General features: G+C 39.5%; 1 protein-coding gene across 1 annotated transcript; it reads left to right on the top strand.

Moving 5' to 3' along the window:
* Positions 1–1,308: 1,308 nt before the first annotated feature.
* LOC134632707 (myoferlin-like) lies at positions 1,309–27,338 on the top strand. The gene is made up of 54 exons (XM_063481454.1): positions 1,309–1,483; positions 2,060–2,115; positions 2,399–2,490; positions 6,396–6,504; positions 6,610–6,703; positions 6,826–6,989; positions 7,338–7,466; positions 7,665–7,727; positions 7,805–7,855; positions 7,945–7,975; positions 8,521–8,636; positions 8,773–8,899; positions 9,071–9,174; positions 9,285–9,353; positions 9,447–9,490; positions 10,137–10,219; positions 10,438–10,476; positions 10,770–10,894; positions 11,003–11,116; positions 11,617–11,794; positions 11,882–12,006; positions 12,153–12,262; positions 13,379–13,571; positions 13,824–13,979; positions 14,087–14,218; positions 14,339–14,502; positions 15,130–15,244; positions 15,423–15,525; positions 15,624–15,766; positions 16,013–16,183; positions 16,453–16,546; positions 16,645–16,722; positions 16,864–17,045; positions 17,356–17,514; positions 17,871–17,972; positions 18,070–18,231; positions 18,994–19,159; positions 20,419–20,495; positions 22,442–22,453; positions 22,557–22,655; positions 22,789–22,917; positions 23,042–23,197; positions 23,284–23,375; positions 23,467–23,637; positions 23,740–23,888; positions 24,581–24,720; positions 24,808–24,896; positions 24,977–25,072; positions 25,226–25,367; positions 25,495–25,594; positions 25,673–25,863; positions 26,162–26,271; positions 26,364–26,511; positions 26,645–27,338. The coding sequence occupies exons 1-54, from the start codon at positions 1,396–1,398 to the stop codon at positions 26,681–26,683; spliced, it is 6,171 nt and encodes a 2,056-aa protein (XP_063337524.1). The 5' UTR covers positions 1,309–1,395; the 3' UTR covers positions 26,684–27,338.
* Positions 27,339–27,367: the final 29 nt, after the last annotated feature.

The raw sequence follows: 27,367 nt of genomic DNA, 5'->3' as shown, positions 1-27,367 counted from the left end.
CTTGCAATATCATTTAAAGCAACCTTCTTTTATCCATCTGATAAAAGAGTCAATAACAGTCAAGAAGTCAATAATAACGAATAAGCTCAAAAGTACTGACCCACTGAGTATTTTATAATGCACGTAAAAAGTAAAAATAAAAAGGGACAAGTGGAAATGATAACACATATTTTAATAATTATATTATTAAGTACCCCCACTTTGGTTTTGGTGTGTCCAGAATGAATAACCTGCACAGGCAGAAACTGTTAGAGGAAACATTATGTATATGTATTATATATAATTTAAAATATGATATACTGTCAGTAGACATTATTAAAAACTACCCAAAACTACTCATCCATTGTCTCCCACTCATCCTGTCTGGGAGACTGGAGCTTAACACATTCACACCAATTTAAGAATCACCAATTAACCCAACCCCACTAACTGCATACCTGCATAACTACTACCTGGACGCTCTGAAACTTTCAGTTGTACTCCTTGTACCCATAAACCCCTTGGTCGATGGGGTTTATGGGTACTGTAGTTCCTTTATCTACATGGCTTTAACAACCCGATGTTTTCTCTCTCTCTCTCTCTCTCTCTCTCTCTCTCTCTCTCACACACACACACACACACACACACACACACACACACACACACACACACACACACACACACAAGACGTAAGATTCTGAAACTAACACAAAGATTCGACACGGAGAATTAACTACAAACTTGTAAATAGCAATTTAGACCTCGAAAACACAAATATGGTAGTTAAAGTCATAATTTGAAAAAACCGATAGGACTGACCTATGAAAGCTACTCACGTACTCACACGTTTGATCCCGGTTTTTATGGATTTCAGTTAGGTTAAAATCCATAAATGCATGAAAATTCGTGTCCAATAGACATTTCGTGACTATTTCAGTAACTGCTGAGAGACCAGGTCGTGCATCCGGGTACGGCCACCAGATGGAGCCACCCACGGTTGCAATGATGATCTTGGCTATAACAGCTGGATTTTTTTTTTTTTTTTTTTTTTTTTTGAAAAAGACACTTGCGAAACGTTTTTAAAGATTTATTTTTTAAGTTATTATCCGTTTCTTTTTCAGGAATGCGAATACACTTTTGTAGCCTATGAAACAACCATTTCCCAGTGAACCGTTTTCCAGCTGCGTTTTCCCTTTTCCACTCACACCAACAGAAGGCAGCAATAGTTAAGGCTGTTGCTCAGCATAATTATAGACCCGTGATCCGCCCTTGTTCCTGAATCCTGGAGCTAGACTTTGTCAGCCCTGCCCTGACAACTTCTGTGATGGGGCCGTGAGGATGTCGGTCTTGCGTGGACATTTCTTTTTTTAAAACTGATTAGTTTTCTTTTCTTTTCATTTAAACTCATTTGGTGTCATGTTGCGGGTTGTAGTAGAGTCGGCTAAGGGTCTACCTAAAAAGACCCTTGGAGCTCCTGATCCAATTACCACTGTGATTTTTAGAGGTAGGTCTCTTTTCTCTACAAAACGTTTTGGTGTGTTCTTGTCTTCAGTAAAAAGTAAATGTTGCCTAATAATTTGTAATAGTGATTGTTGCAGGGCTTGAAGTTTGAAGGTACCTAATTTAATATTCTTTCATCTGGTTTGTGGTAGCTGAGGTACAGAGGTGCTGCTGAACTTATCAGATGAACTAGCCAGATTACAAATGTTAAAAAACAAAAGTGTTTTTGTTTTGTTTTTTTAATCCAAGAATAATTTAATTTCCTGATGCATAGCTGGGGAGTGACTTGTTTGCATGTGTGTGATACAGTGAAATGAGCTCGGGCAAAGAAGTGAACAGACAAGTTTGAGTCTGTACTCAAAGTGGGCTTCAGCCACAGAATTAAAATCATATATGACAGTTCTGCACAAGACAGACACATTACTGACTTACAGTACTGATCCTAGCATTGCTGTTGCTATAAAGGTACCGTATCATTTGATTTAAAACAATAAGATGTGAATGTTACTTTTCTTAACTTTCCAGCTGCAAAAAGAAGGGAAAGTTGCAGCATTAAGAAATAAATGTGTTTCCCTTTCAGATGACAAGAAGAAAACAAAATCGATTGACAATGAGTTGAATCCAGTGTGGAATGAGGTAAATCACACAGACAAAGAAACACTCTGCAATACTTCACTCACTTTTACCTGTTTTTATTATTTTTTAACTAATTTAGATGAATTGCCAGGAATGCAGCAATACTTAATGCAAATTTTCCATACTGCAATTGCAGTCCCAAACACCACATGGTTAATATACACATATATGATTATTTGTAATATATATGTTGTTCCTTGATAAAATGTGGTTATTTAAGACATGACAGCAGTTTAGGTTCTGTATCTGATGGCATGCTTTTCTCACATTTGTTTGCTTGTAGTTGGTTGAATTTGATCTAAAAGGCAAGGCACTGGACTCCAGCTCCTACATTGACGTGATTGTGAAAGACTATGAAACTATTGGGAAAGATAAGTAAGTACACTGCATGCCTGGAGACTGAGATCCCCTCTCAGCTTTGTGCAACAAGTCATGAAAAGCTGTGTGCCTCACCTTACTGAATTACAATACAAACTTAGTATTGTCTGAAACAGGAGCTTCTAGGAATTTGAGCCTGTTTAGTCAGGTAGCAGATTAGTCAAAAAAGGTAGAGGTGTGTGTCTCTTTTTCTTTTATGTTGCTTTTAAGAAACGGATTATTCGCTTACTGCAGAGACATCATAGCTTGAGCTGTACATGGGCTACCTGCTATTTGCACATGTCACAGGCTGCTACCGGTTGCTTAGAAGCAGGATCAGAACAACATAACAGCATCAACATATTGTGTGTGTGTGAGAACAAGGACACACCAATATAAACAAAAATAAGTTTGATAAGTTTGATGTTTTCATAATAACTCAATATTGCAGCTATGTAGTTAGTTTTTTCCAACCCCCTTAGCCTGCTACACCCTTCTTGCCATGCTGAGACTTGCAGAGCTGTGTGGGATGCCTTCTTGTGCAACAATGGATGTCTTTTTTTCCCCCATCTTTGAGATTTGTGTAGCACAGTGTGATAGAGAACAAAGCAAATTCTTAAAGCTAATGTGGAGTTGTTGTAGTAGATGTAGTGGTATGAGCTATTTTATTACTGTCTGAGTGAGATGTGCTGTAATGCCAAAAAAGCCTGAACCTGCTCCAAAAATACTCTAAAAGGTTTTCACTTCCAGCTAAAGCCAGAATCCCATATGGGACTGATTCAGGCCAACCACAAGGAATGTTTCCCCAACATCACTAATTATCACGATCAAGGTCTTTTTTATGCTAAGAAAACCGATGATGCTAAAAGTTCTTGTTTCTTATGAAACATGTCAGTCCTGAGATGGATTTTCTGTGGATATATGCACACATATGTGCTAAACTGAGTAAAAGTTTCCCTTGTGCATGGGACAGTCATAACTGAAGGAGGGGCTTTGCAAATGTGTCTCCATACAGAGTAAAGTTTTCCACTGAGCTGGCCGTCTAACACACTCTCTAAAGAGCTACAGAGTGGAAGCAGAGGAGGATTTGTCCTTCTCAAATAGCTTTGCAGATACTGTTATGGGTATTCCCTGTCGCTGTGGCAACAGGAGGGAGGAAAATAAGCATTCTTCCTGACTAATTTGATTTTGGGAGGAATCAGAAGATTGTGGGATAAAGTCTCCCAGTGCAAACAGCGATGTGGTCTTTAACATGAAACTGAAGGAAAAAAAACAGTCAAAGTATCAACAGCCATCATAGTTTATACCCTGCAGACAATGAATATCTACAGCATATTTCGTAGTAACTGCGACACTGTTTTCCACAGCTTCTGGTTAATAACTTACCTTTGAAGTCCATTTGAAACCTTGTGGTCTTAACTATCCTCCCTTTACCTGCTTTGCATCCATCCCTGATAGAACTTTCCATTTCCCCTGTTATGCAGTTGAGGCTCAAATAGAGCTGTAGGCTTTTAGAAATCACTGAATGGTTGATGACTCTACAATAAAAAAATTAAAATGTAAGCGTATAAAATTTGACTGCGTATATTTGAAATGCAGAGATATCCAGTTTGTCACAGTTTTTGGCTGAGGGAATTCTTTCATATCAAACGCTTAAGTAGTCTCATTTCCTGTTGGTCTGTGCAAATATTTCAAACCACTTTTCACTCGCCGATGAAAGATATTTCTGGACTTTTAAGCTTTTTAAGTGCACCATGGGTGATTTTCACACTCTTGTCACAAATGTATCTCAGATGAGCCGCAATATTTCAAAGCCGAGCGGTCGTGCAAAGGGAAATGAATGTTGACAGAGGGTGGGTGACAGACATTCAAGGTTATTTGTACTGTTAGTCACTCATTCCCGTTAACACATAGTTAATTATAGTGACTGAACTGATATAAGTGAGAACGTCATTGTGTCAGAGGCACCCTTGTATATTTGTATTCTTAGAAAAATTTAACAGCCTGACAAAGTGAAAAAAAACCCCTGAGTTATTACAATAATAACTCAGTATGAGTTCAGATTTTATCCTGCATGTAGGCGAGAGCAATATTTGAACATGACATCACCAAGCCTCGACAATGGTCACAAAGTCTGCTGGTTGTTATTTGTTTAAATGGGAAGTTGGCACTCCAAGTATCATTTCCCTACTCTACACTTACACCAGGGCTCTAATGATTTTCCCACTGCTCAGTGAGGACGCTAACACAGTTAGTACTGCACTACTTAGTATTTGAATGTTCTAAAAACAGCAGATATGCAAAGCCATGCGCTGAACCATGTCAAACTCTCCGCTGAATGGCCTTCATTTGTCGAGAGATTTTGGTCAGACTATGCAAGGAAAAACTCTAACACAGGCTCTTCCTGCTTGGAAACACTATTTGATGGAGCTTTAAATTCTGTTGGGTAATAAAATACACAAAAAGGGCTGGTTTAATATGAGGTTAAATGCCAGTTTCATGAGTCATGAATGTCTAGGGAGTACCAGTGTCGGCCTCCTTCCTCATGTGGAATAATGACTGGATCTCCTCCCCACAATAAATTCTGTCCAAGTATTTGTACAGTGTCCTAAAGTAATCTCGACAAGTTAAGTTACTGCTCATCATATCAGCATGTCACACTCACTGCTGAGGTTTTTTGAGTGCACTATTATAGTGCATGGATAGTAGTATATTTAAAGCTCTTTCACATGAGATGTTTAAATGCTGTAGCCTTTGGTGTCAGATGTAGGTCAGCAGCAAGTTTATTTTGCAGGAATTCCTCCGCCAGGAATGCTGCCAAAATAAAATGACAGTGTCCACCCAAAGAGAGACAACTTACATGATGTTCATAACACTCCGTTGGGTTAGCTGTATTCCTTTTGGACACAGTAATGTTTTCTCTGTCTATTTCAGGCAGAGAAAACATGGGTTTGAAATTCTGGCCTTTTATAGGTTTAGTTGCAAGTTTTGCAGTTTTAGTAGTTGCTGTCAAATTTCTTGTAATTGTGAAAGAATAAGCAAGATAAACAGGAAACAGTGTAGTTTTTGGCTGCACACCAAGGCAGACACAGACACAATAAGCAATGAAAGGACAATGCTGGAAATGCTGAGATACACTGTGTGACACTGGTGTTTTGGGCATAGCTCACATACAGTTCCACAGAGAGTTTCATTTGAATTTTTTTCTTTAAAACATTAAAGGACACGTTAACCGAGGAACACAATTCTGTTTTTCCCAAGGACCATTAATCGGGTTAATGATTACTTGACTTTGGAGATCAAATAATTGGGTAATGCTGTAAGTAATATTACTTTTAGTAGATGTTTGATGCCTTCGAAGATGCATGAGACATATCAGAAAACCTGTTTTATTTGATCATTGCATGATACATATGGCAGTGGTGTTTTTCCACATTTTAATACTGTAGAGTTCACCACATTCTATTGTGTTATTTATTTATTATTATTTGGAAGCCAAGTTTAAACTTTATCACTCTGACTTTTTAAAGGTCTCCCAAATAGGAAGCGTTTATTCATTTCCATCCTCGGTGCAGAAAGTTGTTGCTGTTTAAAACAGAGGCTGGTAGTATTGAGTGTGTGGTAGCTCATAGTGTTGTGTTTGTGCATCTGAACAGGTATGGTTTGTTAGCTCTGGGTGGTGACCTTCTCCACGGCTTTTTGTGTGAATGTAGGCTTCACTGAGCACACATGCAGCTTTTAATTTTTGTGTAATCTGTGTAATCTGATTACTGGTAAATTTGCTGACTAAAATGGTAGCACATGTTTTGCCTGATTCAATCAGGACATTGAAACAGAATGGTCACCAGGCAAAGTCCCCCAAGTTGAGTGTTGTATGCATAGAAAACTAGGCTGTCTGACACTGTTTGTTTTTTTTCCAATAGATTCCTCGGGTCTGCTAAAATCTCTTTGAAAGACCTCGCTTCAGGTCAAGCGAGATCACTGCCGTGTAAAAATGTTCCCCTGGTCAGTGAAAGTGGACAAAATGTTGGAGTAAGTTTTCATCCTTTGATATGAACTCAAAAATATAAGCAAAATATAATTTCATAAAAAATATATATTTTTAAAATAGAAGACTAGTCAATAATTTCCTTTCAGGCAACAATCAATCTTTTGGTCGGCTATGATGCTCCAGCCAACGCTGTACCAAACCCCAATGATCCTCAGTCAGGAGAAACTACAGTGGATGCTGGTATGTTTATGTAATTTCCAGTAATACTGCACAATAGAGCATGTGTCTACTGAGAGTATTACATTTGTTTAGAGGTGTGTCAGGTATTTGACCTGTGATCGCCCTGTCTTTGTGCTTTTTAGGAGGTGGTGGTGGCGGTGAGGAGGGCAATGAAACTCTTCCAGATGGGAGCCAAAGTGGCCCTGCAGGGATGTCCCCATCCGGTGGTCAGTCGGTTAATCTTCGTCGGGGTTTGGCCAGGGCACAGAGTCGACATCGACTTGCAGATAAACCTCAGGACTTTCAGGTCAGTTTGATTATCATAAAGATCAACAACTGCAGAAAAAAACTTTGGATGTGCCGGTGAGGATCAGAACATGAGGATCGTGAACTTTAAATTAAGCCCTTAATGATTGAGATGTTACTAAAATATTTATGTAGTTGGTGGTGTACAGATTTGTACAGTGCATTGATTCTATGTTCATGGGAGAAGATTGTTTATAGACAAGATATATATTCCTCAGACAAAAATCTGTGAGGAATATTTTCAGCACCTTGTTAAATCTGTACCACGAAGAATTAAGGCAGGTCTGAAGTCAAAAGGCTTCTTGTGTGATGTGCCTGTAAATTTATCCACCCTCATTCTGTCTCTCAGATTCGAGTCCGGATCATCGAGGCCCGTCAGTTGCCTGGCAACAACATCAAACCAGTAGTCAAGGTTTACGTTTGTGGGCAGACCCACAGGACCAGGATTAAGAGGGGAAACAACCCCTTCTTTGATGAGGTACTGCCATTTATTTGCACAGAGTGACTACACAAAACTCAGATATGGATAAAAATATTTTTCTTATTCTGTCAATCTCATTATAACTAATTAAAGTCGAGTCTATCCAAACATGCCACACCAGATTCTACAGAGATGTGAAATGTTTTACTTTGTTTGAACCTTGTATGATGTTTTTTTCTTCTTCCTTTTTTGCAGATATTCTTCTACAATGTCCACATGTTGCCATCCGATCTGTTTGATCAGAACATTAGTTTTCGGGTTAGTATTAATAGGAAATTTTGAAGTCCTCTGTTAGCATTTATACCGCCTGCTGATGGTTGCACTCTTCTCTGCAGGTGTATAACTCTTATTCACTGAGGGCTGACAGTCTTATGGGAGAATTCAAGGTACCCGGTTTAATCTCCTCCATACAAAATGCTGAAACATCTAAAATGACAAACAAGTCTGGCTAATCTCACCTTATTCTCTCACACAGGTGGACGTTGGTTATGTTTATGATGAGCCAGGTAAGCTGGTTCAACCACAGATTTGAGTGTCATTTGCATCCACACAGATGGTGCTTTAGCTTATTTTGTGGAGATCATAATGCAGTGGGCTGCTGTCAGTGTCGCTTCCAATCTGATGCAGTGAAAAAGCTCAACACCACTCAGCACACAGACAAAAAAAAAGCTACCATCTTGTGAAAATACTGAAGTGAAGTTAAACTACAGAGTTTCAATTGCTCCTCACTTGGTGGAGAGACTAATGCATGGCAGAGGAGAAAATCTTAGACGAAGTGACCAGTTACAACTTTGGAGGCAAAATGTCAGTACTGTGTTACTGGTGCCAACAAGGGGCCAAAAAGCTTGTGCCAGATTTAGTAACCACTATGTTATTTAATGTCTCCACATCTAAAATGCTGAATACTAATTTTCTTTTACTGTTTCTGAGATTTTTTTTAAGTTACAAAGTCTGAAGTGCTTTTTAACTTCTCCACACACTCTACCTGATGGTGCCCTAATGAAGTCTGTTTATCCTGTGTGGTGTTTTTATGTGCGTGGTCCTTTTACAGCCCATTGTGTCATGAGGAAGTGGCTCCTTTTGAATGACCCAGATGACTCCATCTCTGGGGCTAAAGGCTACCTGAAAGTCAGCCTCTTTGTCGTCGGGACTGGCGATGATCCTCCGGTATGACCGATGAGCTGCAGCTCTCAGATGACTTTGACTGCAGCTCTTTGCTTCCTCCTTCACAATGTAAATAGGCTGCTTACGTGCTTCACTTTCTCTCATGCATTCTTTCTTTGTTCTGCCTCAAACGCTGCAGGTGGAAAAGAGAGAGTCCAATGACGACCAGGATGACATAGAGAGTAATCTGCTGCTTCCAGCGGGCGTGACTCTTAGATGGGCCACGCTGTCACTGAAGGTGTTCAGAGCTGAGGACATTCCCCAGAGTAAGAGCAGATTTAGATCAGCATTCACTCTGCATTTGTACCAAACCGACTGGTCATTTAAATCATAATAAAATGAAGTTTAGTTCTCCTTGTTACCCCTATTAAACAGATGTTTTGATTGTCTTAAATAAATTAAGACTGATTCATTCTTGCACTGTTTTCTTGCTACAGTGGATGATGCTTTTGTCCAGAATTTGAAAGAAATTTTTGGAGGAGAAGCAAACAAGAAAAACCTGGTGGATCCCTTTTTGGAGGCTAGCTTTGCTGGCAGAAAGGTTCTCGATTTTCCTCTTTTTTTTGCCATAATGTTAGATTAAGAAAATTAGATTTTTTATTCTTATCCTATAGAGAAAAAATGCTGATGTGTGTTAATCTGCCTCTCCAGTTGTGCACACAAATCATTGAGACGAATGCCAACCCAGAGTGGAACGAAGTACTGAACCTTCAAGTCAAGGTAGTGCTCCTTAAGATAAAAGCTAAATAGCAGAAAGTAACAGAGAAATTAGTGTGTTTAAGCTTTTTTTTTTTTGTGTGTGTGTGTCTCTAGTTCCCCTCCATGTGTGAGCGTGTCAAACTAACGGTGTTTGATTGGTAAGTTAAATACGATTACGGTTTAAATGTAATGTTCTGTTCTTCTTCTTCTTTTTTTTTATTATTACTAAAGAAAATACGAGGCACTTGCTTTTGGCTGGAAAAAGTATTGCACAAAGTTTGTGTGGTGTGGTCAGTGTGTGTGTGCACACATGTGTGTGCATATCCTTGTCCTAATACTAGCCTCAAGAGAATAATGCTGTGCTAGCCACACCCTTCCCTGAATAACATGCTCGGCTGGCACTGCCTCTCGGGTCATCATTGTGTGTTTCTGAGAAAAGCAACTGTCAGATAACTCGGCTCCAGGAAGGCTAGATAGAAAAAAAGTGTCAGAGGAAAAGGTTAGAAAAAAGTCTGTTAGGTGTTGAAAATATACTGAGAGGGCAATAAAGTCCACTGTGAAAAAAAGAAAGAAAAAACAGAAAACACCCCAAAACTTCCAACAAAAAGCAATAAAATGTGAGCCATTGTTCAATGTCCTACTTCATAGTGGTAGTGGACAAAGCAGAGCGTAACACCGCAGATACACTGTGAGATTTGCATGTCATTTTACAGTTAATCACATGAGTGCAGGTTATGTGTCTGTGTGTGTATGTGTGTGTATGTGTGTGCGGACTGGGCCTAAACTTATTATGTGTGATTGCAGGGATCGTTTGACAGGAAATGATGCTATTGGCACCACGTACCTGAATCTGGCCAACATAGCCTCCTCTGGTGGCGAGATAGAAGGTAATCATTTATTTATGTCTACTTTATCCCAGAAAACAGGACCAAGATGTTACATTTTAGCTTTAAATTAAAACTTCAGCAGAGAAGTTGATTTTTTTTTCATCTCGCATATCTAGATGTTGTTGTATGACTGTATGAAAGAATGCATTATACCAATGTGCCCCGTTGTGTTCCCTTCTAAATGGTACTCGACTTGTCCTTTTCTTCTCCTGGAATAGAGGAACATCCGGAATATGGGGCAACGCCATCTTATGAAGGTTTCTCTTTTTGCTCTGTGTTGCATGGGTCATAACGCATGACGCTCGTGCTACAATGTTGATTATGTCTAACTTTCTTTGTTCCCTGTTGCCAATATAACTGTGAGTTGCTCTGTTTTCATATTGAATGTTTTGCTATCACAGTCTCTGCACCTGCTTGCCCCACCATTCACTGCCTCCACCCGCCACCTCCAATAGTCACCTAGTAACACCTAGTGGCATCAAACCTTTCGCTTTAGCTTGACTTTGCTTCACTATATCAGCTTGACTGTTTTGCCATTTTCTCTCTCCAGGTAGCTCAGGGGAGTCTGAGGTGGGCTTCCTGCCTGTGTTTGGGCCCTGTTATATCAACTTGTATGGCAGCCCCAGAGAGTTCACTGGCTTCCCAGACCCCTATGAGGATCTCAATTTTGGCAAGGTAGTGGAGAAGACATGATAACTGCTATCTTATGAATTTCTCTTTCATGCTTTTTCTTCAATCGCCTTTGTTGGGTTTTTAAGATTTCATTATGTTGTCCTTGTAAAGGGAGAAGGCGTGGCGTACAGAGGCAGGATTCTGGTCGAGCTGTCCACTAAGCTAGAGGGGAAAGCAGACAAAGCAGTAGACAAAATCCACAGTGATGACGTCCTGGTGGTACAGGTATTGACTGTCGTGTGGCTGGTTTCAATTTTCACTTTTCCTGTTACTTTTTTCATAGGTCAAAACCATAGACTGTATATAAAAGATGGATGCATATTTGGATATCACCCTTATATGAGTGACTTGTCAATCTTGGCTTAAGGCTTACCCTGCTTTATCTTCCATGTTATTCTAAATGAACCCATAAGTTAGAAAATAAACAACAAGATTATAAGCTAGTTATTGAAATCATAAGATCTTTAGGAAAATGTTTCATGAGCCAATGAATCGTGTGAAAGGCTGACTAATTTTGTCAGAGACTTCTCATGGACATAGAATTGGGTTTCTTTTTGGAACCAATAGTCACCCCCTGCTTTCCATTAGGAAGAATGCAGTTTTAAGGCACCTTTAGCGCTGGGTTCAGTTTTTAAGACCAGAAGCTATGGCCATCTTTTATATACAGCCTATAGTCAACAACTTTCTACCTCTCTTTCTCTGTTCTGTGTTTCCTCCTTAATCAGAAATACCAGAGGAGGAGAAAATACTGCCTCTGTGCAGTCTTCCACAGCGCCTCAATGATTCAGGAACCTGGAGAACCAATCCAGTTTGAGGTCAGCATCGGTAATTATGGCAACAAACTGGACACCACCTGCAAACCGCTGGCCTCCACCACACAATATAGTTGTGCTATATTTGATGGTGAGTGGTGAAATCTGCACTGAATACATGATGTTCTCAAGCACTGAATGACCACATGATTTTTAATGGCATGTAATTTTTCTCCAGGTAATCATTATTACTACCTGCCCTGGGCAAACACTAAGCCAGTGGTTGTGGTTACCTCATACTGGGAGGACATCAGCCACCGTCTGGACTCTGTCAACATCATCCTCTATATTACTCACCGCTTGGTAATACTGCAATGAATGCTTTCAGTTGAGTTTAGGATTCATTGCCTGTACAGAGCCTGCTTTGAAACGGCTCTGCTAATGTTTGACATGTGTTTGTAACTCCATGAGGTGGGAACATAATCCTCACCACTGTTTTGTTGTTGCAGCAATCTAACTTGGAGGAATTTAAAACGGCAATCTTGGCAAAAGTCTCAGACAACCAGCTAGCTGAGGTGTGGCTGAAGTTACTCAATCAGCTGATTGAAGACCTAGAAAGGTAAATGGAGCATGTTGTGAGAAATACAAACAAATGAAGCACAAGTACATCCTGGTGATTCACAGGATGGATCCCGTGAATAGAAATATATATATATATATATGTATATATATATATATGTATATATATATATATATATATATATATATATATATATATATATATATATATATATATATATATATATATATATATATATATATATACACACATACATATATATATATATATATGTATGTGTGTATATATATATATATATATATATATATATATATACCAGACAAGGTATTTTTAAGCAGCATTTTGAGCACAAAGCTTGTTCTTCGACAGCTAAAAATTGAAATTTACTGTCTTAAATTCTCCAAAATCCATTTATCAAAGGACCTGTGACTTATCTCACCTGTTTTGAATTGCATTTTTTAATTCAAGTCTTATTTTATCCTCTTTGTATTGAACACACTTTAATATCTCAGACAATGCACACTATAGCCACTCTTAGATATGTGGTAGTACTGGTCATAAGACATAAGCATGGGGGGTTGTTCAAAAAATTCTGACATTTTATGGATACATATACTTGGCAGTTTAGCCTCTGAAAAGTTTCCCTTTAGACTCACTAGCTTAGATTAATTTGTGAATGAATTCTCTGTGTCATATCTCTAATGTGTAGCAACTGTTTAGAGATCATGGTCATTTTTTATCTCTAGAGTGACCTACTGCCTAAGAAGCATGCAGTGTATAATGACTACTCGGCCTGATTCCTACATGAAGTACACAAACTATTGAGAGTACATGATTTATATATTAGGTAAAAAATGGGGGAAAAAAGGATTTTACATAAAACGCTGTCTTAATTTGACGGCAATTCATAACAGTTGAGATATGCCACATATTTGCTTGAATGGATTGTGAGTATATAAGATGATAGTAGGCTGAGAAAGAACCGGTTTCAGACTGCTATCAAATGAATCTGAGAATCATACAAAAAGAAATGTTTCACCAAAACGAATTAGCCAAGAATGACCTGGTGTAGCAAGTTATGAAGAGTTAACTGCTTAATTATTTAATTTTTTTGGCCGCGCTGAAATGATTAGGATTTTGTCTGCTTTCCTTGAGTTTCCCAACACCTGAGCTCGAGGGCCACTCCAACCTGACAACTCTGGACATCCAAATCAAGAAGCTGCGAGACAGGGCTTTGACCAGCATCAAAGACGGAGCCAGACGCATGAGAGAGGAGGCCGGAGAGATCCGTGACACTTTGTCCGACTTGGAGTCCTGGGTAGAAAAGCTCAAAATGCTGGCTGAAGAGGTATAAACACAGCAAAAATGCTTCTTTGAGTTAAAAAAAAAATTGTATTAGTAGGAAAAATAGTATTTGTAGGAATCTGTACAGCATTGATTATATACACTGTGTCATGCAAAAGCCTCGTGATGCAGTAACATGTCAAAAGAATGTAAGACATTCATCCTAATTATTGGTCAAATCTGTGTGCTAAGGCATGATACACAGTCTTTCTATGAGCACTGGATAAGTTCACATGGTTTTTCTAACTGTGTCCAGCCCCAGAGCAGCATGCCTGATGTGATCATCTGGATGCTACGGGGTGAGAAGAGAGTGGCCTGCAGTCGCATCCCAGCTCATCAGATCCTCTACTCTACATTCAGTGAGCAGGCCTGTGGGCAGCATTGTGGCAAGACACAGACTGTGTATTTACAGGTACACATGAACTGTCAAAAACAGGCAAAAAAATAAATAAAAGAAATGTTTGAATGTTATGTAGTAATCAGCTGCTTTTCTATGCTTTTTATTCTCCATCTCCACAGTACCCCATGGACAAGAACAAGGGCTTGAAGGTGCCAGTTCAGATTAGAGTTAACATGTGGCTGGGTCTGTCTGCACATGAGAAAAAGTTCAACTCATACTCCGAGGGAACCTTCAGTGTGTTTGCCGAACTGGTATGTTTCTCCCACACATACCTGGGATTCACACACAAGTATTACATTGTAATACATGTGTCTTATTACATGAAATGTTCTCAGCTCCTAAAACCAAGCCCGTCTTCCTGTGTATTACAGTACGAAAATCAGGCTCAGATGTTCGGGAAGTGGGGGACTACGGGACTGGTGGGGCGCCATAAGTTTTCTGATGTAACCGGCAAACTGAAGCTAAAAAAGGAGTACTTCATTCCACCCAGAGGATGGGAGTGGGAGTCTGAGTGGTTCATTGATCCAGAGAAAGCGTGAGTGTAATTGGACTTGGTCATCTAAGCAGGATTTGTTTGTTTCACCACTACCTTACCTTGGTAAACACTGAGTCTGCGCAGTGTGAAGGAAGTAGGCCACATGGACTCTCTCATGTTTACATTCTCCTCATGCCATTGAGCAGTCAATTAACGGAAATGTATCAAACTGACGGAAGTCATCCACGTAATCTTTTTAACCTATCTGTAAACTCAGAGGCAAACACATTCTGCACTCCAAGTGTTACCAGCTGATTTTTGCCTCTCACTGTATACCCAAACTTCTAGCTGTCAAAAAAAGCAGAGTAAAGTGGAAAAACAGAACTCCCAAAAATTGTTTGATGGAGGGTGTCAGACGTGAGTCTAACAGTAATAATATGGAGCACATACTTTCAGCAAGATGAGCATAGGGTTTGTTAGACTTAGATTATCAGTCAGGAAACTCCCAACATGTAAACACTGCTTGACAAACTATGTAAACGCTTCCTTGTGTTTCACACCACACACACACATGCAACAGTGCACTGATGTTGCCGCGTGTTTTGTGTTTTTGATACTGACGTTTGCAATGGTAGATATTCTCATTGTTAAATTCTCTTTTCATATTTAGTCTTATTTCATATTCAGTCTGCTAACAGAAGCTGATGCAGGACACACTGAATTCATGGATGAGGTTTTCCAGAATGAGACCCGCTTCCCAGGTGGAGACTGGAAGGCTGCTTCTGAACCCTTCACTGATGTGGTGAGAACACAGTTTTCTTTTCTCCTTGATAAACAGAAATATCGAGGCATTAATGTAACCATACACGTTAACTGCTGACTCGCCCAAATGCCTGGAATAGATAATAATCCCACACTCTTAATATAGATACATTTATAAGCATATATAGGCCACTAAGTGGCTCTTTTTGGTTGTGCAGAATGGAGAGAAAAGTCGCAACCCTGCAGAGTTTGATTGTCCCCCAGGTTGGATCTGGGAGGATGAGTGGACTGTGGATATCAACAGAGCTGTGGATGATCAAGGTGCAGACATTCACCTCACAGCATAACTAAAAAAAAAAAAAAATTAAACCATATAACTAAGGACATTTTTGGTATGAATGTCTGTGTGGTGTTTAAAGGCTGGGAATATGGAGTCACCATTCCTCCAGATGACAAGCCTCGGTCCTGGGTTCCTGCAGAGAAGATGTACCACGTTCACCGCAGAAGAAGGCTGATTCGACCCCGCAAGAGGAGTAAAGTCCCCGGAGGAGCAGCTGTGGAGGTCAGCACTGCACAGTAGGGCAGGACTATGTACTGCTTTGCCATTTCTTTTATAATTGATTCTGATTTTGTAAAATACAATTGCAACTTCCATGCGTATCGACACATAGATGAGATAATCTGCCAGGGCTGTGGCTCTGTTTGACTTGGTGGCCTGCCTGAACTAATGCTATGCTCAATTTAGTTCTTAGATCCAAGTAGAACAAATGTTTCTACCTGTTAACTATAAGTCCCTTTTTGCACGCAGAAGCGGGATCAAGGCAACCCTGAGGGCTGGGAATTCTCTTCTCTGATTGGCTGGAAATTCCACAGAAAGGAGAGGTCATCAGATACGTTTCGGCGAAGGCGCTGGAGGAGAAAAATGGCACCGGAAGGTCGCCTCGGAGCAGCTGCCATCTTCCAGCTGGAGGGAGCATTGGTGAGAATGAGAAAATTGATTTTTTGTTGATGTTGAACTACTTTTTTTAAACATCTGATTGACAATGGCATAGTAGTAATAGTGCGAGAATAAGCCAGAGAGGATGGGATGTTATACAAAGCTGGAAGTCAACCTGATCTTGCTGAGTCACCAAATATTTGCTTATGAATTAACCCCATCTACAGAGCTGTCATGTGTGTGTGTGTTTTCTTTGTTTCTGGGAGCGTGCGGAATATGAATGTGTAAAAGCTGTCTGGTTTTCTTGGCAGGGTATTGACACAGAGGAGAAAGAGAAAGATTCCAAGGGTGATGCTACCAAGCTGTTTGGTGCCAACACGCCTACTGTGTCCTGCTCCTTTGACAGTGAGTGATGCACATACAAGTGAACATATGAATGCATTTTGCATTTGCATAGAAGGATTTTTGACTGTCCGCTTCATTCATGTTGTGTTCCTCTTTAGGGTCATATATGTATCATCTCCGTGTCTACGTCCATCAGGCACGCAACATGACCTCCATGGACAAAGATAGTTTCTCTGGTAAGATTAAATCCAGAATGAAATTTAATGCATATAAAACTTAAGACTTCGAGTGGATTTAGATTTGAACTTAAATGAGTATCACTGCAAAAGCCCTTTGTTAAATAAAACGGAAAAACTACTTTTTTTTCTCCACCACAGATCCATATGCACATGTCTCCTTCCTGCATGTCAGTAAGACAACAGAGAAGCTAAGAGCAACTCTGAACCCAACCTGGGACCAGACTCTGATTTTTAATGATGTAGAGATTTACGGAGACCCCCAGAAGATTGCTTACCGCCCTCCCAATGTTGTCCTGGAGTTCTACGATAGTGACCAAGTGGTACGCTGAGAGACTGTATATAGAGAAGTCTTCTGCACTTACAGTGTTGTAAGATCCCTGATTGCTGATTTTGTGCAGATACTTACAGTAAAACTGTATTTTGAAATCACGCTGAAGTTGACTTCAGTGAAACTTTTTACTTTTCCAGCTTAAATTGTTTTAAAAAACATTTGACATCTTCCTTTCATTTTCTTTAAAGCAATATACACCATTCATCTGTTACTCTTACAACATCCTCTGTTAAACTCATGTGTATTTAATTTTGCACACACTAGAATATGCATGGTAATCTTGGAAGTTTCTGTTTCAGGGGAAGGATGAAATGCTCGGCCGCAGTATTTGCACCCCAATAGTAAAACTGAATTCTGGTATGGATCAGACACCAAAACTGTTGTGGCATCCCATCATCCAGAAGGGGAAGGTGGCTGGGGAGGCTCTCGTGGCTGCTGAACTCATTCTTAAAAACAAGGTTTGAAAAGAAAGTAGTGGACAATAGTCTGTTTTGTAGCATTTTTTAAAAGGAATTGTTCTCTGGGCCTTCAGGTCTATGAGACTTCCTAAAAACTGTGTTGCCTCCTTCACATGCAGTCTGTCACACATACATACTGAGTAATAAATCATTAACTTAAACAATGTCTTCATCTTTTCATCTCCTTTGTATTTTATCATTTCCATGTAGTTTTGGAGATTACTGTCGATATTTCTTATATGAAATGTAAGGTGTAATGTTGTTTTCCTTATTCTTTTAGACTCCCATGGAACTAAGTATAATCTTACAGGAAAAAAACAAAAAATAAAGCCTAATGAATGCCTCTGTCTCTGTAGTCAGGAGACTCAGATCTTCCACTGGTTCCCCCAAAGAGAGCCGAGAACCTCTACATGGTTCCTCAGGGCATTCGCCCTGTGGTGCAGCTCACTGCTGTGGAGGTAAAATATAGCCTTATATATAACTTTCCCTTCTAAAGTGATGGACACACATGGAATTTGACCTCATTAAAACTCCTCAATCTATGTTTGATTTCAGATTCTTGCATGGGGCCTGAGGAACATGAAGCCATACCAACTGGCCGCGATATCCTCGCCCAGCCTCGTGGTGGAATGTGGGGGGCAGAGGGTAGAGTCGGCCGTCATCAAGAACATGAAGAAGAGTCCAAACTTCCCAAGCTCTGTCCTCTTCATCAAAGTGGTAATGGCAGTACTACACACACTCTATGTTATGCACAAGAATTAGGAAATTAAGTGTCTGGAAGAAATAATAATTTAACTAAAATAATTTTTAATTTTGAAATGACTAAGTTTCAACTTTTTTTTTTCAATTCAATCTATTTCAGTTCAATTTTATTGATATAGCCCAAAATCACAACAACAGTTGCCTCAAAGCACTTTATATTGTAACGTAAAGACCCTAAATTAAAACAGAAAAAACAGAAAAAACAACGATAAGAAGACTCCCTATTAGTAAGCACTTTTCCAACCGTGAGAGGGAAAACTCCCTTTTAACAGGAAGAAACCTGGGGCAGAACCAGGCACATCTGCTGTGACCAGTTGTGGATGAGATGAGGAAGACAAAACAAAGACATACTATGGCAGAGAGCCAGAGATTAATAATAACTAATGATTAAATGCAGAGTGGTGTATAAGCACTCAGTGAGTGAAAAAGGTGAGTGGAGAAGAAAATCAGTGCATCATGGGAAGCCTAGAGCAGCCTAGACCTCTTGCAGTGTGACTAAGGAAAGATACAGGGTCACCTAATCAAGCACCAGATATATGCTTTGTCAAAAAAGGAAATTTTTAAGCCTAATCTTAAACTTTTGCTCTGAAAAGTCTAAAAATGTATACCAACACCCGAATCATTCAATTTAAGGCTCAATTATTATTCTCAAGAAGTTGATACGTTATGATTTAAACCCTGATTATTTATTCCATTTCCTCTATACTCTCCATCCAGCTCCTTCCGAAGGAAGAGATGTACACGCCTCCCATTGTGCTTAAGGTAATAGACCACCGTCCATTTGGCAGGAAGCCTGTGGTAGGCCAGTGCACTATCAGTTCTTTGGAGCAGTTCAGATGTGATCCATATGTCATCACCGCCGAAGGAGCAATGTCATCTAAAAGTAAGAGCAGATCATAGACTGCAGCAACCTGCAATGAACGTCATGTTGAAAAACTAGCAGTTAACTTTTGCTTTGCAACCAGAGGAATTGGTCCCTAGAGCCATTAGAAAGAATTCAAGTTTAAGGCACTTAAGTTGGGACACTGGGGACCACGTAATAGAAAAATAATGCGATGATTTCAAAATCTCATGACCCCATATTTTATTCGCAACAGAAAATAGAAAACTTATCAAGTGTTTTTCAGAAAAAAATTACTTTTGATGGCAGCGACTTGTCTCAAAAGTTGAGACAAGGGCAATAAAAGCCTGGAAAAGCAAGTAGTAATATCTTATAGAGGCAGAGTTTCTCAGAAGATGGGCAGATGTTCACCAGTGTGCAAAAACTTACATCTACAAATTTACATCTACAATTTCAGAATAATGTTCCCCAATGTAAAATTACAAAGAATTTGAATATCTGATCATCTGCAGCACATAATATCACCAAAAGATTCCGAAAATATGGAGAAATCTCTGTGTGCGAGCCTGAAAATTGGAAAGCTGCTCTGTGGTTAGACAAAGCATGGACGCTGCATCCTCTAGACTACATAGAAGAGGAACTGTCTGGCTTGTTGTAAGCACTCAAAAGTTCAAAAACCTGTGTCTCTGATTCTATGGAGGCACATTAGTGCCTCTGGAAGTGGCACACCCAGGTGATGTCTTTTTCAGGGAAGGCCTTGCATATTTCAGCAAGACAACACTAAACTGTATTCTGCAGCTATAACAACAGCATGGATTCCTAGGAGAAGAATCTGGGGTCCGGATGTGGCCTGCCTGCAGTCCAGACGTTAAAAACATTTGACACATCATGAAATGAAAAAATCCACACAGAAGACTGAGAACTGTTGATCAACTAGAATCTAACATCAGACAAGAATGGGACCACATTCCCCTCCCAAAAGTCCAGCAGCTGGTCTCCTTAGTTCCCAGATGTTTACAATCTGTTTGTTAAAAGAAGATGGGATGCTATACAGTGGTGAACAGTGCTGCCACCAAATTCAAAAGGAACTAACTTTCTTTCTTAAATTAATCCATTTGATATGTTTTTATTGGGCTTATGAGATTTCTGAATCTTTATTTATCCTTTTTTATTCCCGGCATCCCATCTTTTTTGAATTAGGGTTGTTTATACAGCCTGTAGTATGTTAATAGAGAAACGCTAGGTACAAACTTTGATACAGTTTATGCACAGAGATAAAAGTAACTGCTCAATGTTAACAGTGGCTCTGATGATGGCGTCGCCTCACAAACATGTCTCTATCACCATGGAGGAGAAAAGGCCACTGCTAGAAGCTCAGGTAAGCCCCACCACCTTTCCTAACACTCAGAAGTTTCCTCTGTTCTCTTAAGAGCAGAATTTGACTATCAAGTCAAATCTGACAAACTTACTCTGATTACTCTGGCTTACAGTTTATGTACAGCATGTCAGCTGCTGTCAACAAAATGGCTTCCCCTACCTCCCATTTTGTATGTATGGTTACTTATTATGGCTTTCTAATTCACAAGGCGGGGCTCCAATGATGCTGAATGGCTGACAATCACAGAGCTACAGAAAGCTGAACAAAAATGCTATCACAAAGCCCTGAATTTACAGGGGAGTTGCCACAATAACTGCAGTTTTACTTTATCTGGCATATTTTATTGAGCACATTGTTATTGTAGTGTCGATTGTAGCATAGATGTTCAGGCATCTAAACGTAGAAGCCAGTGTTGCTACTGAAACCTCAAAAATAATATGTCTACAAGTTTCCTACTTAAAGAAAGTTTGATACTTTGGGAAATACCCTTATTTTTCCTATATTTTCCTGCATAGAGTTTGAAAATTGAAACTGCTCTAAATGCTAAATGTGATACTACTGCTAATACCCAAGTTCAGACTCAAATTAGGTAGAAACAGCTAGTCTGGGATTGTCTGTGGGTACAGTCTAAGTGCTATTATTAATTCATTCAACAGTTCAAACAGTAGCCAGTATTAAATCTGTAAAAACTACTACTACTAACAATGGCAGCCTATTATAGTCTATAATAGTCTTTATGCAGAGATAACTGGGTGGTACCAGTAGACTCAAATTTAGCATATAGACATGTGTGTGGAATCATAATGATTTTTTGCATCTAACTCTTGTGACTCAAGAAAATAAAGGTACAGTATTGTGCAAAAGCCACCTCTCTGTTGCTGATTCAATGCTTTCCACATGCTATTGTATATGGGAGCAAAATCAGAAGCTACATTTCTGCATTTATAATTCCATCAGTTTTGACAGGATGCTCAACCTGACTGGCTTAAATGTAGCTCCAAACCATGTTTCACAGATGGCTGTAGACAGCCACTGTTGTACCTCTCTCTTGTTTGTGGTGACAAAGATTTGAACCAAATGTTTCAAATTTGGATTCATCATTCTGTCAGACCTATCGCCCCTGTACAATTGGCATAATGCAGCCTTTTCTCTCTGTTTCCCTTCCTTAAGAATGGCTTCTTGACAGCCACCCTTACATTGAGACTATTTACGATGAGGCTTTAGATACTACTTTCTTTAAGGACACAACGCACACAATGATGCATGGAAGTAAAATATGCAGAAATGAGGGGCGGCTCAAGACATTTAGACAATACTGTATTTCCCAAAATGTCTTTTTTTTTTTTTTTTAGTTGACCAATAAATAAATTGTTGTTCTGACCGCAAATGAAACTCACAGAAAAATGAAATCTATGAATGAAGTGAAGATTTAGTCCTTTGATTTACTTCAAAGCAGATGTCAGTCATGGCAGGCATGGGCGCTACCTCACCACCAGAGCCACGCTACCTGCTATAAGCACCCTTTTCACAGCGGACATTTTAAACTATCTATATACCGTATATATATATTTTATATATGAAGGGCATATATAAAAAAATAAAATCAATATTGATACAGTAAGCTAACACAAGATATTAAAACACCAATGTAGAATATTAGGGTATACACTAAATGAAATAAATACATCTCAGTATGATATGTCAAAATGTCTGCTGTGTTAAAAGCTTATTGTTGTTGCTGATTGCTACACCCTTTCACAGAATCACTGTCAGTCATTAAACTGTGGCTGAAAGCACTTTATCAACTTTTTCTTCTCTACATTTCAATTTTCTGCTATCTTTTCAGCATTTGATTCCATTTCATGTTTTTCTTTTTACTTTTTTTGTTACTGATATAAACTTGACTTGTTTTTATTTTTGTTTTGGTGCATCTTCATATGCCAAAGGTTGCAGAGAAGGTAAGACTTATTAGTAGTTGATTAAATAAGATTTAATAGCAGACAAATCAACTTCTGTTCCCAAATGCAGTGAGATTAAAATGCAGGACAATTCCATCTTTAGGAAAAGGAGACCGTTGATTGGTGGAGTAAATTCTACGTCTCGCTAGGAGACCAGGAGAAATGTGGTCCTTACCTCAAGAAAGGATACGATACCCTCAAAGTAAGCCAGCTCCATGTCCTCACAAACACTCATAAAACTGTAATCATTCATCTTGGTCTATGTATTTCAAATAGTACGTATGCTCCTCTTTGGTTGCTACAGACAACTTGAATGTGAGTGTGTTCATTTTCAGATCTATGACCGTGAACTGGAAGATGTCCCAGAATTCAAAGGGCTAACTGATTTCTGCGACACCTTCAAACTCCAGCGAGGCAAGAACGACAATGGCGATGATGATCCCACTGTGGTTGGAGAGTTTAAGGTTGTCTAACAGCATCAGAAAAATAATATTTGGAGATACAGAAAAACATTAATTAACTACTAGGGGGAACTACAGTGAACTTGATTTCTTTGTTTGAGTGTGGGGTTTACTCTTGTACCTGCAGGGCTCGTTCAAAGTGTACCCCTTGCCAGATGACCCAGGTGTAGCTCCTCCACCGCGTCAGTTCAGAGAACTCCCAGATAGTGGACCTCAGGAGTGTCTGGTTAGGATTTATGTGGTTCGGGGCATGGACCTCCAGCCCAAAGACAATAATGGCAGTGTGAGTGTTAATCTGCGTTACCTACAGTAATACAAATCTTGTCAAACATAGTACGGTCAGTACCGTTTCTTGTCTTTTCTGCTCAGTGCGATCCATACATAAAGATATCACTGGGAAAAAACACGATCGATGACAGAGACCACTACTTACCCAACACCCTCAACCCTTTGTTTGGAAGGTAAACCTTATGTGTCAGTGAATTCAAACAGGTATAAATAGAAAATTTATTACATCTTAAGATTTCTATAACCGTCCTTTTTGTTGTTTAGGATGTTTGAGATGACGTGTTTCCTGCCCCAGGACAAGGACCTGAAGATCTCTGTTTATGACTATGATCTGCTTACTCGTGACGAGAAGGTCGGCGAGACAGTGATTGACCTGGAGAACCGCTTCCTGTCTCGATATAACTCATACTGCGGCTTGCCTCAAAGCTACTGCATGTAAGGAAGCAGATGTGCCTAAGTGGGAAACATTTTAATATTTTTTGGAAAACATGGAGTCAGAGCTGAGGAAGCATTAATTCCAACTGTCCTGTCATCTAGTTCTGGCATCAACCAGTGGCGGGACCAGCTGAAGCCATCTCAGATTCTTGAGAATCTGGCTCGTCTTAAAGGACTTTCCAAGCCCAGGACGGAAGATAATGGAAATTCACTCACCTTCAATGGAAAAGAATACACACTGGCTCAGTTTGGTAAGGGGTTAGAAGTATAATAGTATAAATGAGTGATGTAGATGTTTTGTGTTAAAAAATGAGCAACAATTTAGCCCTATTATGCCCGTCTACATGCCCTCATTGTTTGGCAAATATTAACAGCAGATTTTGTCTTTAGCACATTTCACATTGCTACATATTGTTATAGTTTAATTCCCTAAAACATCTAATACTATATGTTTTATTAATTAAACAAAATTTATTTGAATGCAGCAAAAACAGCAGAATTGTTTTGAAATTCAGATGTGTCTCCAATTTTCAGATTTCAAGAAGATGAATCAGTTCATTTGAATCTCTTACTGTTTAAATGATAAATGGACTGATCATCATACAGCACATTAGTACCCTACTTCAGCTACCAAAGTGCTTTGTACAGCATGTCTCATTCATCCAATCACATACACATTCACACAAGCACTTTATTCTACATTTAAGTGGTTTCTATCTAACTTTCACACTCCGATGAATGTACTGGGAGGAAATCAGGGTTCATCATCTTGCCCAAGAATACTTTGGCATGCATCGGCAAGCACCGAACCACCAACGTTCTGATTAGTAGATGCGTAGGTCGCAACAACAATACACTATTGTTGTGACTGAATTGTTTTGCCCCTATAACACTAGATTTTTTTAATACCAGTATAGTGATTGATTTCTTTTTCTACATCAAGAGAACAACAAGGAAATTCATCAGCACTTGGGTCCACCTTATGAACGCCTCTGTCTGCACGTGCTCAGAACACAGGGTCTCGTCCCTGAACATGTGGAAACTAGGACGCTTTACAGCACCTTCCAGCCCAACCTCTCTCAGGTTAGACATCTCATACTGTACCTGTTTCTTGGTGCAATGACTCAGGCTCAGTTATTTTTGTAAAATGTATATATTGCGTTGGTTTAGGGACAACTTCAGATGTGGGTGGATGTTTTTCCCAAAAGCTTAGGCCTCCCCGGGCCTCCCTTTGACATCACACCACGCAAACCAAAGAAGTAAGTGCTGTGTTTCTCTTCAGTACTTCATCGCTGCGGATGTCACTGAGAGCTAACAATGACTGTGTTCAAATATTCAGGTATTTCCTGCGCGCTGTCATCTGGAACACCACAGATGTGACTCTGGATGAGACCAGTATCACTGGAGAGCGCATGAGCGACATCTATGTGAAAGGGTATGTTAATTCTGCATCAATGCCCTTGTTTGTCCAAATCTATTGTTGTTTACTTTTTCCAAAATATTCCTTTAGGAGGTAGCAGCACTTTGTGTTAGAGGGTTACTGTGATCAAAGGCCAATGATTATTCGTGCCTGTTGTTTATGTGCCAGCTGGATGCCAGGAATGGAGGAGGACAAGCAGAAGACTGATGTCCACTACAGGTCTCTGGATGGCGATGGTAACTTTAACTGGCGATTCGTCTTTGGACTTGACTACCTGCCAGCTGAACAACTCTGCCTCGTATCCAAGAAGGTGAGGCTTGTTGCCAGTTGGTTTATTGTACTGTAGATCAAAGATTATTTTAATACCATTTTAAAAAATACCACAGGTATTGTTGTTAAAGCATGTTTGAATGTCTTCTTCTTTTTTTAAATAACAGGAACACTTTTGGAGTCTTGATAAAACAGAGTTCCGGATTCCTCCCAAACTGATTGTTCAGATTTGGGATAATGACAAATTCTCACTGGATGATTACCTAGGTAAGAAACTTTCAAGTCCAGCCTGTGTGTCTATGCCTAGACTTTACAAAACCTGAGTACAATGTGCTGTGATCCCAGGTACTGTGGAGCTGGATTTGCGTAACCTGGTTGCTCCTGCGAAGACCCCAGAGAAATGCTCTCTGGATATGATGGATAATGTGGAAATAGGTCCACACAAGACAGAGCAGAACAAGTCTCTGTTTGCTCAGCAGTCAGTCAGAGGCTGGTGGCCTTGCTCTATTGAACAAGATGGGAAGAAGGTCCTGGGTGTAAGTATGAATAGAAACTTCAGTTTTCATTTGATAAGATGGAACCACAAGACATTTGGAAATGTAGAGTTAAAATACAATATTCCCAAAGTGCCATAAAGAGAAAAGATTAAGAGCTTTGGACAACAACATTATACTTCTACTTTATTTTCTATTGACTATTCCTAAATTCCTAAATTGGAAATGTGTTACTTGCAGAATATTGTCAGATAAATTGGTCTTAATTTAGCTGAAGTATTCCAAAAATGTTGCAGGTCCTTGTTGTCTTGTCACTCTACTGTTTGTGTTGGGTTTTCAGGGCAAAGTGGAGATGACACTGGAGATTGTGAGTGAAGTGGATGCAGACGAGCGACCTGCAGGAAAAGGACGGGATGAACCCAACATGAATCCAAAACTGGACCCTCCAAAGTAAGAGCCTGCTTTACAAGATTAGCTGGGCTGAATTTTGAAAGGTATACAGGCTATGATGTCTACTAAATACATTTTCTGTCAACTACTAGTCGCCCAGAAACATCCTTCTTCTGGTTCACCAACCCATGTAAGACCATGAAGTTCATTGTGTGGAGAAGGTTCAAGTGGGTCTTTATTGGACTTATCATCCTCATCATACTGGTCCTCTTCATCGCCATCCTGTTGTATTCTTTACCGGTAAGGACAGACAAAAGCAAACGCACTGGACAACAAAGTTTTCTCATATTCTAAAATTGTTCAGTCTTATCATCTTTGTACTTATAGGAAACTTGTCAATGTGTGATTGATTGTTCTTTCTTCCATTTTACAGAACTACATCTCAATGAAGATCGTGAAACCCTTAAGTTAGCAATAAGGACCACCAGGAGCAATGAACTCCACACAGATACTGCCAGATTATCTCAACTTGTACCTTTTTTTAACTTTAGTTTTTTTTTTTTAAAAATGGGAAGGGGAGCTTGCACATTTGCACTATTTCAACATATGAACACATTTTCTACACCACTGAACTGTGACAATACAGTCCATCTAGTTTGCAAAGGGTTTTGTTTAGGACACTGTATGGAAAAGGTGTTTCCCATTAGCCCAGTTTGGGTGATATTTAGGGATTACTTTTATTAAACTGAATATTCCTTTTTATTAAAATGTTTCCATATTTGTGGACAATATATATAAATGGGATCACAATTAATAGCTCAAAGTTTCTTTAAAGTGTATTTTTATTACTTGACTGCTCAAAAATTGCAAAGTGGAAATTTCCATCTTTCTCATCTCGCAGTGGAGACCTGATCCTTAGGGCATAGTGTGTTTTGGGTTTTGAAAGCCACAGAGATGCTGTGTTTTGAGAAAATGTGTCTTAGATGTTCTGATACTCCTCACACTTGAGGACTCACTACAGGTTTTGCTAAGGCAGCAGTTGTCCTTTTTTCCCCTCCTGGATCGCCTGGAGCATTCTTTAGGTACCTTCCAAGCTTTGACAATTGTCCAGCTGGAAGTAACTTGAACAAGTGATGAAACGTTTCTCCCACTGAAA

Source organism: Pelmatolapia mariae, linkage group LG8 (assembly GCF_036321145.2).
Source record: "Pelmatolapia mariae isolate MD_Pm_ZW linkage group LG8, Pm_UMD_F_2, whole genome shotgun sequence".
Classification (NCBI taxonomy): Eukaryota; Metazoa; Chordata; class Actinopteri; order Cichliformes; family Cichlidae; genus Pelmatolapia; species Pelmatolapia mariae.
The sequence above is the reverse complement of the archived record's forward strand: the minus strand, read 5'-3'. Positions and strand labels throughout refer to the sequence as shown.

Excerpts from the sequence above, each read along its gene's own strand:
- LOC134632707 (XM_063481454.1), top strand. The coding sequence starts at position 1,396 with ATGTTGCGGGTTGTAGTAGAGTCGGCTAAGGGTCTACCTAAAAAGACC. Across the intron at positions 2,116-2,398 it reads TGAATCCAGTGTGGAATGAG|TTGGTTGAATTTGATCTAAA; the intron begins GTAAATCACACA and ends GTTTGCTTGTAG. Across the intron at positions 12,263-13,378 it reads CTGATTGAAGACCTAGAAAG|TTTCCCAACACCTGAGCTCG; the intron begins GTAAATGGAGCA and ends GCTTTCCTTGAG.